The 16,218-nt window shown below is 39.6% G+C and overlaps 2 protein-coding genes across 2 annotated transcripts; both read right to left on the reverse strand.

Annotated features, from left to right (window-relative positions):
- Positions 1-3,989: 3,989 nt before the first annotated feature.
- On the reverse strand, positions 3,990-9,687 carry LOC148737673 (uncharacterized). The gene is made up of 8 exons (XM_088747395.1): positions 9,573-9,687; positions 8,211-8,321; positions 7,503-7,628; positions 6,207-6,326; positions 5,781-5,906; positions 5,472-5,597; positions 4,739-4,862; positions 3,990-4,106 (listed from the first exon to the last, which is right to left on the reverse strand). Exons 2-8 carry the CDS (start codon positions 8,248-8,250, stop codon positions 4,052-4,054), a joined length of 717 nt encoding a protein of 238 aa, XP_088603521.1. The 5' UTR covers positions 8,251-8,321; positions 9,573-9,687; the 3' UTR covers positions 3,990-4,051.
- Positions 9,688-9,991: 304 nt separating this feature from the next.
- LOC148737674 (uncharacterized) lies at positions 9,992-14,289 on the reverse strand. The gene is made up of 6 exons (XM_088749326.1): positions 14,265-14,289; positions 13,228-13,490; positions 12,469-12,583; positions 11,449-11,577; positions 11,079-11,201; positions 9,992-10,128 (listed from the first exon to the last, which is right to left on the reverse strand). The coding sequence occupies exons 1-6, from the start codon at positions 14,287-14,289 to the stop codon at positions 9,992-9,994; spliced, it is 792 nt and encodes a 263-aa protein (XP_088605452.1).
- Positions 14,290-16,218: the final 1,929 nt, after the last annotated feature.

Consider the following 16,218-nt stretch of genomic DNA (forward strand, 5'->3'; position numbering starts at 1 on the left):
CATCACGCGATGAATGAACTGAAAATAAAAGTTGAAAGACGGACACATAGACCATTGATTCTGTTTTGAGGCTTTACGTGAGCAATTAAAGGAAGTTGAAGAATGGTTGATCTCAATGTACAAGTACTCCGCTGTGCAATTACTGATTCAGAATAGGGGCGCTTATTTGTATAGGGGTGCTGATTGGAACGCGAATGCCTATTCAAAGGGAGCGCTTATTAGAATAGGGGCGCTCATTAAAAAAGTTTAATGAGAGCGGGCGCTTATTTTACGGAGGGCACTAAATCGATATCCTTACGGTAGTTATGTAGCATAGTTGATCGACAATTGACTGGGCGCTTATTTTTTTGTTTTTCTATTTGACTGATATTTTGTTTTATGCTATGAAATGAACACTAAGGTTACGGTTTAATTGTCGACGTGCTCACAATATAAGGATTATTATGACATAACTTATCCTTATCTTGTACCGTGTACAACGAGTTTAACTCGGTATGGGCATTTTACAAAGTTGATCTTATTTTTCCCCCACGGTATAAAACAATGGCATTGTTGGCGAAAATAAATTGCATAGGTACCACGCTTCCTGCTGTCCCCTTCGCAGCCCTAATTTGGTCTCGTCGCGCAACGCCCTCTCTACCTTGCGTGACGAGACTAAACAACGATCTGCTCGCAGGCTACGACGATCCTTACTGCTGTTCCTCTCCATCAGAGACAGTTTTAATTATTCAGTTACAGCTATTTGCCCCGAAAAGTATTTTCAATGTAATTTTGCTAGGAAAGCAAACCAAAAACTATTTCATCTCTAACAACCACTGAACAAAGATATTTTTCGATCTCCCTTCTTCAAACAAGTGAAAATAGTTTGAATGAGGAGACAACTATCATGTTTCAAGGCGTAACAAAGTAGGCTCCTTATTTGGTTGTTGCTTATCTGGCCTTTTCCCTGAGCTTGTGAAATACATGATAAAATGCAAGTTGTTTAAAAGGAATTGACACGTGATAAGGTGAAGTCTGAGGTAGCAAAATTAAAAGCGAAATTTATTTCTAAAAAAACCTCTAAGCACGTTAGAATTGCGTGAAAAATTGACCAACAGAAGCATAACGTTTCTTGCGAATTTCTTTTCTTTATTGAGGCAGGATTGTCATAAAATTTACGTTGTTAATGGCATTTCATCTGAGAAAGTCTGGTCCATAGTGACGAATAAAAAGTAAACACCAAATTGTAGTGGGAAAGTATTGTTTAAACATAAATAATTAATCGATGAAAAACTTTTAGAAGCAAAGATACGGATACTTTAACATGGCTTGCGCTTTTTCCGACAACCTTTCTGCAATCAGTTGTAGTGCGTATGTTACTCATCAGAGGAAAAATCCTTTTTTGCTTTTTTTTTTTTTGTTTGACAGCAGCTATTAGCTTTCCTTTAATAAGTAAAAACATTTTTGGGACATTAGGTTTACGAAAGTTGTGATCATTAGGGATTAAAAAATTTGAAAATGTGCAGTTTAAAATTTTTGCAAGTATGACCAAAAGTGATGGGATCCATAGTTGGTCACAAAATAGACTGTACTAAGGTGAGAATTCTAACAGGCCAGTGGCTCTTACCCAACAACAATTATTTAAGTTCTTCCTCCCCTCCCTCTCCCCACCTCCCCCCACTTGCGAAATACTTTTCCAGGTAAGGGAAGGTAAAGTGCAGTAGAAGAAAACCATTTGTAACACATGAAAATGTGAAATAATTAGTATTGATATCTCGATTGTAGTGCACTTTTATTATTTCAGCAATAGTGATTTTCTAAAAGTGATGATAAACTAGCAGTTAGCTAAATGTTTAATTGCTTCCCTCGTCGTACTCGTCAGGGATAGCTTATAGGCGCGTCACAATCACAGTCCGGATTTTTTCACCCCATTGAAAAGTAACAAGGGCAGTAGTCAGGCAAAGACACACGAAAAGTTAGGTAAAGAATGAAACATAGCAAAACATCTTTGCAACGTTTTTGAGTCTACACAGAAGGTAAATATAACTTGGTGGTGTTTTCAACCTTTGCAAAAAGAGCAACCATAAGGCAGAAACAAGACAATCAAATATGATTTATGCACAACTTTTACCTGAGCCGCAAAAAGTGGTGCTACCCAAATAAAAAGCGCTAGTGATAAATCCGTGTTAGGCCCTCAGCTGACAATGTGTACGTTGTAATTAAATGAGGGTTACTTGCAAAAGGTTGAGAAGTTTCCATGATGACCTGACTAATCCGGAGAGATTGTAGCAAAAAAGTCTTCATGAAAGACACGAACCATTACACTGGGTAGATGAGCTCACAATTCTTGTTTATGTCGTTCTTGGTGTGTGTCAGTGTTAAGTTGATTCAATCGCAACGTATCGTGGTACCCTAATTTCCAGCCCTGATTGGCATTAGGGACGGCATTCTGATTAGTGCAAGCATACCCCGATGCTGTGATCTGATTGGTACGTGATATATACCTAATGCGGCAATCGGATTGATTTGTGACAAATGAAGAATTGGGTAATCTGATTGGTAGGTAATATCTACGGTAATGCAGGAATACGATTGGTTTGTGATACTTGAGAAATGCCGCAATCTGATTGGTGCGAGTGACATACCATCTTTTACGCTGGCATAGGGTTATTTATTCATTTATTTAAAATAACTCAATTTTGGATCGGACTCTCTCCAATTTAAAGGCGAAACATTTTTCACACTTACTGCAGTTAAACTCGCTTTTGCATTCACACGAGTAGGAGCCATCTGTGTTCTTGCAAATTTCTCTTTTGTGACAACGGTGGGTGTTGGTGATACACTCGTTTATATCTAGAAATCACAAAGGGAAGCAATATGGACATATGAGTTTTAACACGAAATGACTGGCACACATTTCAATAGATTTCATGTACCTTAATGCAAACCAAGACCTTAAATATCAAGCTTTTCCCAACGCCAGTTGACAATACGGCCCCCAGGTCCTTTCAAGATACCAGTGTATAAATTGCTTCTTGTTGCGATCTTAATGCGCACTACATGCTAATTTCCGAAAGATTAAATGCTTCCTTGAGAGCGGATTCGAAAATTGCAACGTCATCTGTAGTCTGTGATCATGTCCTCTCATTACTGCAAGAGTGAAATGTCCGAATGACGTAATTGGCTTATGAATGACACATAGAGCAAAATTGCACCAATCAGCAAATTGCAAAACAAAGATGAGTTCGGGCAGGCGTAATACTCACTTCCCCACCCAGCCCCTCTCCTTATTTTTGACCGTCACTTGCACCCTTAATCGAAATTGCTTTCTCACCCCAGCCTTCGGCTGCCATTAAAATCTGAGATGGTGGCCAGTTCTCGCTGAAAAATACTGAGCACCCATTCGCCAAAATTACGCTCGCTCTGCAGGCTGGTTAACCACCGGTCTATCAAAATCTAGCTTTTCAAAAGGTTAAAGAATAAACTGCAACTCAGAAATGGTTTATTTCACCGAAAACCGTCGGTTTGAAATTACAGTTATCGTAAACTGTAAGACTTGAGATCAAGACTTGAGACCGGAACACCGCAATGCGAGTTGCTTTTCTTTGCAATACCGCTTGAAAAAGGTCAACACCACAACAATATGATTGGTTTGTGATACATGAAAAATGCGGCAATCTGATAGGTGCGAGCGACATACTATTCTTTACGCTTACATTACACTGAATTATTGGTTTATTTCTTTGAAATAATTCAATTATGGATATGACTTTCTTCAATGAAAGAGCGGATCATTTATCACACTTGCTGAAATTAAACTCGGTTTTCCATTCACAGAAGTAGGACCTGTCTGTGTTATTGCAAATTAGCGCGATATAGATACATGGTGCTTGGAGAGCAAAAGAGAAGCTCTCGTCATGTTTAGGCTGATACAAAAAAACAAGGATTAGGAGTCTACTGTGTTCTATGTTGGGTAAACTTTAGGTAGAGAATGTCATGGTTACCTGTACAGTTCTTGCCATCGCCATCAAACCCTTCTTTGCAACTGCAGTTAAAGGAACCCTCGGTATTATTACAGTGAGCATGGACACCACAGTTGTGGGCATCGGTGGCACATTCGTTTATATCTTAGGAAACACATGTTTCCGTTCAAAATAAATAATGGCAAATGATAAAAGCATATTCAAGAGTTAGCCTGATCGTTTAACCTGTAACATGCCGATTTTTACAATATTGAAATACTACTGAAAGCGCCCACGTCAAATAATGTTTATCACTTAAATGACATAAACAACCAATCCAAAAGTAAACAAGCTGAAATCAAATTAAGACACATCATCAAGAAGGACACGTGTCTTCTAAGGCAAAAGAGGACGCGAGACGTGCGTGACGTGATGCTAAGAATGATTGTAGAATGAAAATATAACTGTGTTTAAAAGCATTGCAAACTTGACTAAACTCCAGACACAAATAATGTAATACAACCAAAACTAAACCAACACAATTTGTCTTCCACCACTCGTAAAATCGTTTGATGACAGGTGGTAGCATTCGAAATACGATACGCGTAATAAAATGAACACTGCGATGGATGCAAAGCGTGCTAAATGACACATTTGCAACCGACTGATCCCTCTACATTACCATACACAGCTTTGTTATGAAAATCGTCGATGTTCTTGATACGCTCGTCAAGTTTAGGCAAATATAAACAAACTGATCTCGATGCTTGGAACAGATGGACGCATTTCAAAGTTACCTGTGCATTTTTTTGCCATCACCATTAAACCCAACCTTGCAGCTGCAGTTGAAGGAACCTTCGGTATTGTTGCACTTGGCATTAATGTCACAGTTGTGGGTATTGGTGGTACACTCGTCTACATCTGCAGGAACAAATTATTTCCGTTAATACTGATGGCTTATGCGATACCAGAGCAGTCCTCTACCAACTGAGCTAACAAGCCAACTGGGAGCTGGTGAGTACTGCCTAAGCAGTGTTCATTACTGCGAAGATCGGGAGGGGTGGGGAGGATGAGGGGGAAGAGGTTTTGGTGTTACATGCCCAAATAATCTTTTTTTAAACATCAGCTTAACCAGGTTTAAAGATGAAAGTAAATCTTGATTATGATTCTTGTGCACGAGTCTCAAATGGAGATCATCATAGAAATAACGATTTGGAATCGTAAAGGATATGACTTCAATCATATCTTAGCCCACCATTTGAGCCAAAAGAATACGGCTCACGCACTTTTAATTTAATCGTATAAGGAAACTTGTGAGATACGAGTCTCGGATCACTTCTTGTAGCACGCGAGGATTAAATGGAATCATTCGAAAAGGTGCATTCAAGAGTATACAAGAATGGCTATTTAGCGCTGATTGCTCTCATTCGCTAAGCAAATATTCGACTGGTGCTTGGGCGCCCGTTCAGGGAAGCTACCAGAAACGAGGAAATTTATTTGTTGAATGATATGACATCATTATCATCTTACCTTGGCAAGTATATCCATCTCCAGTGAATCCAGGATTGCAAGAGCATTTGAATGATCCCTCAGTGTTTGTACAAGTGGCGCTGCCCTTGCTGCAGTTATGGGTATTGTTAACACACTCATCGATATCTGAAATGGAATCAACAGATCATACTCATGCACTGAGGCTGCAGGGATGAAAGGGAGGAGAAATTGTCCCAATATACGATCATCACCTTCCGAACGATATTAGGTTACCATTTATGTTGCCTTTGTTTCGGCTAGTTCTATAGACTTTTCGCGCTGATACGGCAAAGCATCACTGTACGGTACCTGTGCAGTTGTGTCCATCACCACTGAATCCTGGTTTACAAATGCACTTGAATGATCCCTCGGAATTGTTACAAGTGGCAGATTTATTGTTGCAGTTGTGGCTGTTTTGAGAACACTCGTCAATGTCTGAAATGAAATCACTGAGTAGTCTATATTAACTATGCTGATAAAGAATAACATTGAAAGTGAGCTGAAAACTGGCTTTCCAAAGTGAAAAGAACTACAGGGTGCTCTTAACAAAAAAGGGACCCCCAACCTCACTCTTAATGCCGGCTGGCTCAAACTCTCTCTGTCAAAGCCATAAGAAATACTTAGTGCATGAGTTTGCATCCGAAAAGCTATACACCGTTTAGGAGCGTTCTTACGGAGAAAGACTACCAATGGAATTGTATCTGTTTAAACACATAGTGTTCTGCAGGATTTTACCTTTGCATTTATGTCCATTCCCGCTGAATCCAGGATAGCAAGAGCAGTTGTAAGATCCCTCGGCATTTGAACAGTTAGCGTTCTCGCTACAATTGTGGTTTTGAAGACACTCGTCTATGTCTGAAATGGAAGAAAAGAACCGCTCTCTTGATCACTTTCGTCCATGAAAATGAGGGCAGAGGAGTGACAGGCTACTGTGAAATGCAAAACTGATTCAACCACCTGTTAATCCAGTTCTACTGAAAGAATAGTACGTATCTTAGGTGTGATAATCGTTATAAATTTTGGGCCCATCTTGTCCGCTCGGGATAGTCCGTTTTCATCCCGTGCAGGAAAAACATTGTGTGTAATCGTAGTCGTTGGACAATGTTGGCGGTGGAGACGCGAAGAGCGGCAGATGACAATCGAAACATAAGAAACATGACCGACTGTCGTAAATATATTGTGCAACAAATATAGTTCCTTTTATTTCTGGCTCTCGAAATAAACAAGTCATCTTTGATTCTAAATAGAGCGAAATATTTTTCCTAAATAAGGAATATTTTGTTGACCGAGCTTGTTGTTCAAGATGGCTGGATATTAGCCTCGCTCACCGAGTTTGTTTCTTTGTAGTACTCAACTTTGTAGTACTCTCCGAGTTTGTTTCTTTGTAGTACTCAACTTTGTAGTACTCTCCGAGTTTGTTTCTTTGTAGTACTCAACTTCGTCTTGATCCACAAAAGCGCAGAAAGAACTCAGCCATATCCTAAAGCCTTCATCTCACGCCCTGATCAGTAACGTATAACTATATCATCGCTAGCATCGTTCTGATTGGCTACCGAAGCAAGAAAGATGGGCCCATCCTGCCCAAGCGGGATAGCTTGCTTTGATCTCGAGCACAAGTTCTTGATTCCTGGACAATGTCAGTGATGGAGACACAAAAAATGGCAGACGACAGTCAAAAGAAAGAAAACATAAACGGCTCTTGAGTTTACATTGCTAAAAACACATTTGGTTTTCTTTTCTGGCTCTTAAAGTGAACATGTCATTTTAATTCTTTGTAAAGCGAAATGTTTTTGCAATATAGTAAATCCCTTTTTGATCAAGCCTGTTCTATCAGGATGGCTGGATATATATCAGCCTCGTTCTCTTGTCAAAGGAACTCAGCCAATATCCAGTAATCTTGACCTCACGCTTTACCAATAACGCAGATATCATGCTGTAAATGAAATCAGATTGCCATGCATATTGACTTTGTTGCAGGCAGGTTTGTAGATTTTTCGCCCAAACATGTTCTGAACACAGTTTAGTATTTACCTTTGCAGTTGTGTCCGTCACCAATAGATCCTGGTTTACAAACGCACTTGAATGTCCCCACGGTATTAGAACAAGTGGCGGTTATGTTGCTGCAGTTGTGAATGTTTTGAGAACACTCGTCAATGTCTGAAACTAAATCAGAAGCTCTTATCAGTGCATCACTCACAAGAATAAAGAGTAAAAAGAAAGGAGGGTATCGAAATTGGGCTTCCAATTTAAAAACCATAGGGTGTTCTTAGGAAAAGAAAATTAACCTCACTTCCAGTGACGGGTAGCTAAAAGGCACTCTGACTCTTGAGAAAAAGGCATGCCATGTACTTCTTTTAAACCATGCCATTTCACGTACCCATTAGCAGACCTCTCGCAGGCTCGCGTTGCTCGACGTCCCATGCTCTTTCGGGGAGAGGAAGCGCAGTTAAAGTTGCAGTTAAACTCAACGGAAACTATTCTATTAAGGCATGGTATACTCTATTTAATGCAAAAAGGTATTTTTGCTTTGATATCTTTACACAAATGACACAAATTTCATGCCGAACCGGCACATTGGCTACAAAGCTAACATTTTTTTTGAGAGGACAAACACTGTAAAATAATTAAAATATCAGTGAATGCTCAATTGGTCCATACAAACTCGCAGATGGATGCATTCTCTCCCAATTTTAAAATGTTAAATTTTATTTGACTTTCCGAACAATTACTCATGCCTACCTAGACAGGCGTTGCAACTTTTCACGCAATTGCGCAGCATATATTGTGGATTTTTTGTGCATTCACCGATTGATGCCCAGTATGTACATTGGTGGTTTTTATCCTCACAAGCTGACAGAAAAAAAGGAAAGCAATATAATATCAGATTTCATCAGCATTTCTGTTTAAGTTACATTCACTAGAATCAAGACTTTTTCATGCCAGGTTATCTGTCAGCCGAACTTTTGTTTTACATAAAATTTTGTCTCCCGCTCGTTCCTTCGTAATTTAATTTCTATGTAACTATTTGAGAGAAAGAGCCGTATTCAAACGGACAAATGGAGTGTACCTTGTAAGCATACGCTTGAATTTTTTAAGGTAACCGTGAGTAATTTTCCCAAATCAAGAAAAGAAGGTGAAAGTGTTTCTTACCAATCAATTTACCCTACTTAGCTCATAGATCAAAGTTTTTTTAGCTTGGCCATGCAATGGTAGCTTGCGAGCAGGCCATAGTTATATAATGTTGTACGATGTGCGTTTCTCCGGTTGCGGGAAGATTTGAGGCGAGTTAGGGAAAGGTGGGCACCTTCTCTTCTTTGATTACACGACATCAAATCTCCGCCAGATTTATCGCTTTTTTGCAGGGAGTTTGGCAAATTTACGTGCTCAAAATCTCACGCTCTTAATAATTAACAATTATTGGACGAGGTTGAGCAAAATATCGTGATTTTTCCGTGGCGAGCAGATCAATTATTTGCCTCAGACTTCAGCTTCGGAAAATAATTGATCTGCGAGACACTGAAAAATCACAATATTTTTCGATAACCGAGTTCGGTAATTGTTTTATCATTTGATCACCGAATTTCTTTTCAAATTTTTGGGGGCAGCGGCAAGCAAGTTTGTTTTCAATTTTTTGGGGGAGGCGGCAAGCGCGCACTGCTGCCAGAAATTAGATGGTTTCCTTCTCAGCTAAATAATTTATTCTGTCGACTTTGAATTGAAAGTACAGTCAACTGTTAATTAACAAAGTGCATGCCTTCAAATGGCTGAAACTTCCAGGAACAAGTTCACAGACTTCAAGGATTTGAAATCCGAAATAAAATGCTCAGGGAAGCGATCGCGATCTGCCATTTCACACAAGAGCGACCACAAGAGCGACCACAAGAGCGACCACAAGAGCGACCACAAGAGCGACCACAAGAGCGACCACAAGAGCATGGTTACTATTGCGCATGAACAGAATATTATTTGCAGCAAAAATGGAGTTAGACGGTAGTACGCATGAGTAGACCATTATTTGTAGGCAGTTACTTGCAGGTCACGTGGTGGGCTCCCAGCCAATGAAAATGGGGGAAAAGTCCATCGAATGATAATATGAAATACCTGTGCAGTTATATCCATCACCTCTGAAACCAGGATTACATGAGCAGTTGAACGATCCCTTGCTATTAGAACAAGTGGCGTTGTCCTTGCTACAATTGTGGATATTTTCGGCGCACTCGTCGATGTCGGAAATAAAGCAACAGTTGTGTTTAGTGTCGTGACAAACAAAAAATTACGAGCAGAGGAGCGATCCCTCGATATTTTTGCAAGTGGCACAGTCCTTACTGCAGTTATGGGTATCGCTAAGACAGTCATCAATGTCCGAAATGGAGTCAACGGACCATACTCATACACTGAAGCTGCAGGGATAAAAGGGAGGAGGAAGTGCTCTAATATCATAGTATCATCTTGATTGGCTTTGTCTCAGATATTTCTATAAGATTTTTGGACTGATATGACAAAGCGTTATGTTGTGAATACTATTCGGTACCTGTGCAATTGTTTTCGTCACCCCTGAATCCTGGTTTACAAGAGCACTTGAATGATCCCTTAGTATTATTACAAGTGGCAGTTCTATTGCTGCAGTTGTGGCTGTTTTGAGAACACTCGTCGATGTCTGAAATTAAATCATCAGCCCTCATCAATTATTTATTTAATCACTTTCACCAGAGTGTGGTGAGGGTCGCACAACAGAGCGAGGCTCCAAATTAAGTGCGCCCTATATCCCACCCATCCCACCCCAGGGGAGGACATCCATCACACAGTAATCTCGTGTGTGGGAAATTAACGTCTCCTACCCCAACCCTGCAGCAGACGGGACCTCCATTTATTCGTCCCTATCCGAGAAGAATAGAATATCTAACCATTTCTTGATGTTATAGAAAGGTAGCAAATTCTTCTCAATTATTTTAAGACCCTGAGTGTTGGTCCGGCCGGGGCTCGAACCCTCGACCTCCTGCACAACAGTCCAGCGCTCTATCCATTGAGCTAACCGGGAGGAATTACAGTATTAAAGAATAACAACCAGGAAGGTATCAAAATTGGGCTTCCAATCTGAGTGTGGTCTAAGGAAAAGAAGCTTCTAACCTTACACTCAATGTGAGAGGTGTTGTGGCCTCATATTTAGTGTGCTCGACTCTGACTCTCATGGTGCCTTTCTTCACCCAGGTGTTTAAATGGGTACCGGCGAATTTGATACGGGAGGGGGGGGGGACTTTATGGGGTAACCTTGCAGCCCATCCATGAAGGAGTAGAAATACTCCTGGTCGCTTCATGCTATGGAAGCCGGAGTTAAGTGCAGGTCTGTTGAACCACTTGCCTCGTGAACATACTTTACCTCAACATTGGAGGGTGGCTCAAACTCATTCTAACCTCAAAGAAGAAGACATAAATGTACGTATCTTATATTATGTCCTGTCAGGTACTCAGTACTTACGTTTGCAGCTAAAAATGCTATTGTTGTGAATTGAGTAGCTCTGTCTATATCGTTAAGGGTCCTTCTTAAGCAGAAATGAAAACATACGCAATTATATCTGTTAAACAAGATCATGCTCTGCTAGTTTATACCTTGGCATTGATGTCCATCCCCGCTGAATCCAGGAATACAAGAGCAGTTGTAAGATCCCTCGGTATTTGTACAGTTGGCGTTCTTGCTGCAGTTGTGGGTTTTTTTATCACACTCGTCGATGTCTGAAATGAAATCATGTGACCATACCTAGGATTTTTATCTTCAAAACAAGGAGGTGGGTGGGGGAGGGGAGTTGCTAATTTGCAATGGAAAACCGACTCTGCCGCATGTTAATCTAGTTCTGCAGGGAGAAAGGCTTAATATTTGAAACCTGATACTTATAATTAGGATTTTAAAACGCGTATTTCTACCAAAGGCTAGTTAGGAGTAGGCATCATGCTCTGAACAATGCTAATTAAAAATAAATACCTGTGCACTTGTCTAAATCCCAGCTGAATCCAGGATTGCAAGAGCAGTTGTAAGATCCCTTGGTGTTTGTGCAGTTGGCGTTCTTGCCGCAGTTGTGGGTTCTTGTAACACACTTGTCGCTGTCTGAAACTAAATCAACGAACCGTACCCATGATTGTTATTATCAAAAGAAGGAGGGGATGGGGAAAGGAAGTTGCTAATTTGCAAAGGAAAACCGCTTCTGCCGCATGTTAATCCAGTGCTGACGGGAAAAGGGCTTATTATCTCAAATATGATAGTCGAATTACCTCATATTTAGGATTAGGAAAGGTTTTTTTCTACCATAGGTTAGTTTGGACTAGCCATCATGCTCTGAACAACGCTCATTACTTGGGCAATTGTCAATATCCCCGCTGAAACAAGGATTACAAATGCACTTGAATGATCCTTTGCCATTTTAACTATTGGCGTTTTTATTGTTGCGGTTGTGAGTATGAGTATGATCAACACTCGTTGATTTCTGAAATAGAAACGACAAATCTTTCACCAAAATACTTAAGAATTAAGGTCGTAAGAGGGGTACTAATGTAAAGAGTTTTGCTATTTGTCATTAGATGCGTGTGACGAAGCTAGCGAGTGAAAAGTGGCGGTTCTGCGGATAGGAGAGTTTAAATCCATTGCTTTACTTTTCCACTGAATGCCTGAAATAGGTTGGTCCTAATGGAGGTGGCTTGAGCTCTTATAGATGTCAAACGACTGCACTGAAGGATATCTAGAGAATAATACGAATTTTATAACTAATTTTATAACTAATGGAACTGGCTTTACTTCATTCCTGTTCACTTTAAACAAGACACAATACCCAGAAATGAGGAAAAGAGAAGTATATTGAAATTGCACCCCTACCCACCTTTTCCCTCACTAAGTCACATTTAACACGTGAAATAAGAACAGCTGATTTTGAATCTTAAACCATCCGAAGAAATGGACCACTGTGTTTCAATCAGTTACAAAGTTGATTTTTATCATTTTAAGTCTTACCCTCTTCACAATCGTTGCCAATAAATCCAGACGCACATAAACATCGATATCGTTTTTTTGTAAATCCCGACTGGCAAGTGCCGTTGTTTTGGCATGGTGATGGATGGCAAAAATTCTTAAAAGAAAAGAAAAGCATGTCACAAATAGTTGTCTACTATCTTCACAGCCCTCTCCTACATTTCGCCGAGAACTTGAGCGCGAAAAATAAATCGAGAAGGGGCGTCTTTGGACAGGATTTAAAGAGTAGAGTACTGCACTTAGTAACTCCTGTCCTAGCTCAACTCTGTCATTATGTCCATAGTTGTGAGCATCTTCTGAGCCATTTGATGGATCTAATTCTTTCGATTGTTTTTAAACTTCGAATACGAAGGAATAAAACTGCCTTGTGCAGTTATGCCTTAAAATGACCATTACACTTACCTTTACTCACAAGAATTTTCTTATTAGAAGCAAGGTTGTAATTATCTTTGTTAGAAAAAAGAGATTGATCAATTGTTTACTCAAGGCTGGTGAGCATGGTTTCTAAAATGAATATGAAAAAGTACTTGCTACTTTTAATAGAGTTAGGTGTCCTCAAGGCACTGAGAGGATTTTTGTTTTTGGTGACTGCTTATTTACAAAAGATCCGTAACGACGCTAGCACGCGGTGAAAATTATGTAAAAATAAGAAGTAATAGATGAAAGTACCCCTCAGCTCTCATGAATGACCTAAACAGAGAGAGGTGCAATTGACATTTAATTAACAGCTCGTCCATGTACCTTAGTTCCATGATAAACATAGTTCACTGCTTTTACCACATCCTCCTCGTACTCTTTAGCTGTTGAGTTATTCAGTTCACAGTTGTGTGCTTCTGTTCCATTTTCTCCAAAATAAAAGTTAACACTGACGCAGTTATAGTCCAGGTAGCAACGATATTCACATGTATCTCTGTCAATCACACTGATGTTTGCTATGGTGTGGTTGATGAGACGTTCTCCCACGAAGAACAGAGTCGATGGAAAGGCTAATATACGGCATTGATCTAAAAATACAAATCATTAAAAGTTAAGAATGGCTGCCTGTTAGGATCGAGAATCGTCCGTCAGCGACCATTTTGGTGAATTGCTCATATTTTTCCCAACGATACCCTTTTGGTAAGCTGTTTTCAAATATGAAGTTTAAACGTTCCGACTAGTGTTAACTTTTCAGAAATTTGCGAAAATTTGAAAACGCGGTTTAAGTGCGATTTTCCGCCTGGCAAATTGTCCTAAATTCACTGCAAGACCCAAGCTTCGTTGAGGGCTTAAAATGAATTCAGTTAACACCAAACTTTACATGTATTAAGAAAAAGGCTTCCCATTCATTTGTGTTATGTTCATTTTTTCCATACACAGCAACGTTGTGATTTTTTTTTTGTCCCTTAAGCAACACCCTCAAAAAGTGCTGTACATGGGGCGAAAAGTAGGTAAAATTTAATGCGATAAAAGTATACCTGGTACATAATTTTTTAACTTTTTAACTAGATATTCGTAGTAAAATGTCCTCATTCAATACCCGAGTAAAATTTTGTGCTTTGAATCGAAACGCCTCCTTTTGGAAATACCACGAATATTTGTGTCCTGAGCGAGCAGAAGATATGTGTTGTGTAAACAAACGTTAATCAAATTATTCCCTGCCAGGTAGAAAAAGGTTTTGAAATAAACTTTAATTTTGGAAATTTTGGCTGGTATGCCACAAGATATTAGGCAAAAGGGAAATCATACATTCAGAGTTTCGTGAGAGCAAAGAGAAAATAAAATCAGTGTCGAGAATATACCTACGGTTGTTACATCGATCACCATTATGCAAATTACGACCTCAGCTGTAGGAAAACTGATATCTCTTGCTCAGTTTGTTGAATGACTCTTAAACAATTCAATGGTTGTTTTTCATATATAGAGAGATAATATGTATATATTGATCAATAATTCCTGAGAATGCAGGGGGAGAACAGCATTCTGTACAAGCAGTTCAGTTTACCAATGCGAATTATTTCTATTTACCATAACCGACGTCCGATCCTAGCAAACACGCACCACATGAGACTCTAAATGGGCTGTCATAACTATACCAAAGACTGAAAAAAACAAAAACTTCACTCAAGGTCTGATAACCACACGATAACACTTTTACACTTCAATCTCAGATTTACTTCAAAGGGCAAAGGATAGTGCGTCATTATACCCAGTATACTGTGGGAAAGGAAGATTCTCGTGTTCCTCTGAAAGAAGACTGGGCTCTCAGAGTAATAAAGAAGGCTTACAGATTCAACGAAAAATAAAAGTCGTACCTTCTGTCTAAATCTCGAATAGGGCAGACGACAGGCCACAAACTTGACGCTGAGGTAGTTGCTCGAGATATGCGGCGTGCCCGGGGCACCCATGGTGCACGACTTTTCCAGTCATCGGAATTCCTCACAACTACCCAGATCACCTCTTTCTTCTCAGGACAGAGTGCGTTAGTACGCCAATGAGATGCTGATGACGCTGATATCCGAGAAGCTCAGGAGGAGAGTAATTTTAGCGAGGCAAAGGAGACTTTCACGTCAATACAACTTGACCATCCCCTGATCTACGACCAGTACGATCTTTGTGAAATGGCGCTAAAGTACTCTTTGAAAATCTTGAGGCTACCCATGTTGCAGCACATGTGTGAAGATCTTAGCCTCAATATACCATCAAAGCCCATTCGTAAAAAGGCCCCGTACTTGGCTCTACTAAAAGAGATTGTCAGCAAATGTACTTGCCAAAAGTCATCATGATGCTGACTTTCTCTTTTGTTTAGCAGAATAGGAAAGTGAGGAAGAAACGAATGAACGGCGTATCGTTCCTAATCGTTAGTTAGTAGTTATCTTATTTTTTTAAAATGCACGTAGGCCGGATCAGAGGTTGTTGCGTTTTGTTTTGTTATTCTTTTAATCATCCTGGTATTGACCCTCACTTTTCTTTTCTGGTCTTCACGTCAGTAATGAAATTTACTCATCTAGTAGCCGAAATATGCAAACTTACGGATGTGGGAGTATTCAACCTACATTTCAATCTGCTCATGATTTAATGCGGGATTTCTTTCTCTAATTTAACGACGTCGTCCTTTCAGTTGCGGTTTTAACGCGCGTATGTTCAAGCACCCCCAAAATGTTTGCAATTACGTTACGTTGCGTGACATTAATAATATCCAGGAGAATAAGACCTGTTCTCTTGTATTAAATTACTTTGAAGGTCACAAGACGCCTTTCTTTGTATTTATACTTACAGAAAATGAGTTTTCATTGTAAAAGATAAAAAGTATTTAGATTGTCAGTGTGGAATCAAGTCTTAAATAGCTTCTTTCGAAAGTATCTTTTGCATTACTTGAATGTGAGAAGGTGGTAATGTAATGTGTACTTCACTCGCAGATTTTTCAGCCCAAAAATGTTTTGGAGAGCCTTATCAAACATCTTGCAAAATTTTTGACCTGTCTCTTTACATTTTACAAGCTATAAGTCACTACAACGAGGACCGAATTTAATTTGGATATTCAACAACTCAGATGGTTAAATTACCTAGTTATTTGTCTACACACTTCGCATCATTTGCTCGCTTGGGTCACGAACACTTCTTTCTGACATTTTCGAAAGGAAGCAATGCGATTCAGAGCATCAAAAATTGCACAGTGAATGTAAATAGCAATGTTTGACGAATGTATTGTTGAAAATCCAAAAGGTCAGGTAACAGCTACATTTTTTTCGCGCG

Source organism: Stylophora pistillata, chromosome 2 (genome assembly GCF_964205215.1).
Source record: "Stylophora pistillata chromosome 2, jaStyPist1.2, whole genome shotgun sequence".
Classification (NCBI taxonomy): Eukaryota; Metazoa; Cnidaria; class Anthozoa; order Scleractinia; family Pocilloporidae; genus Stylophora; species Stylophora pistillata.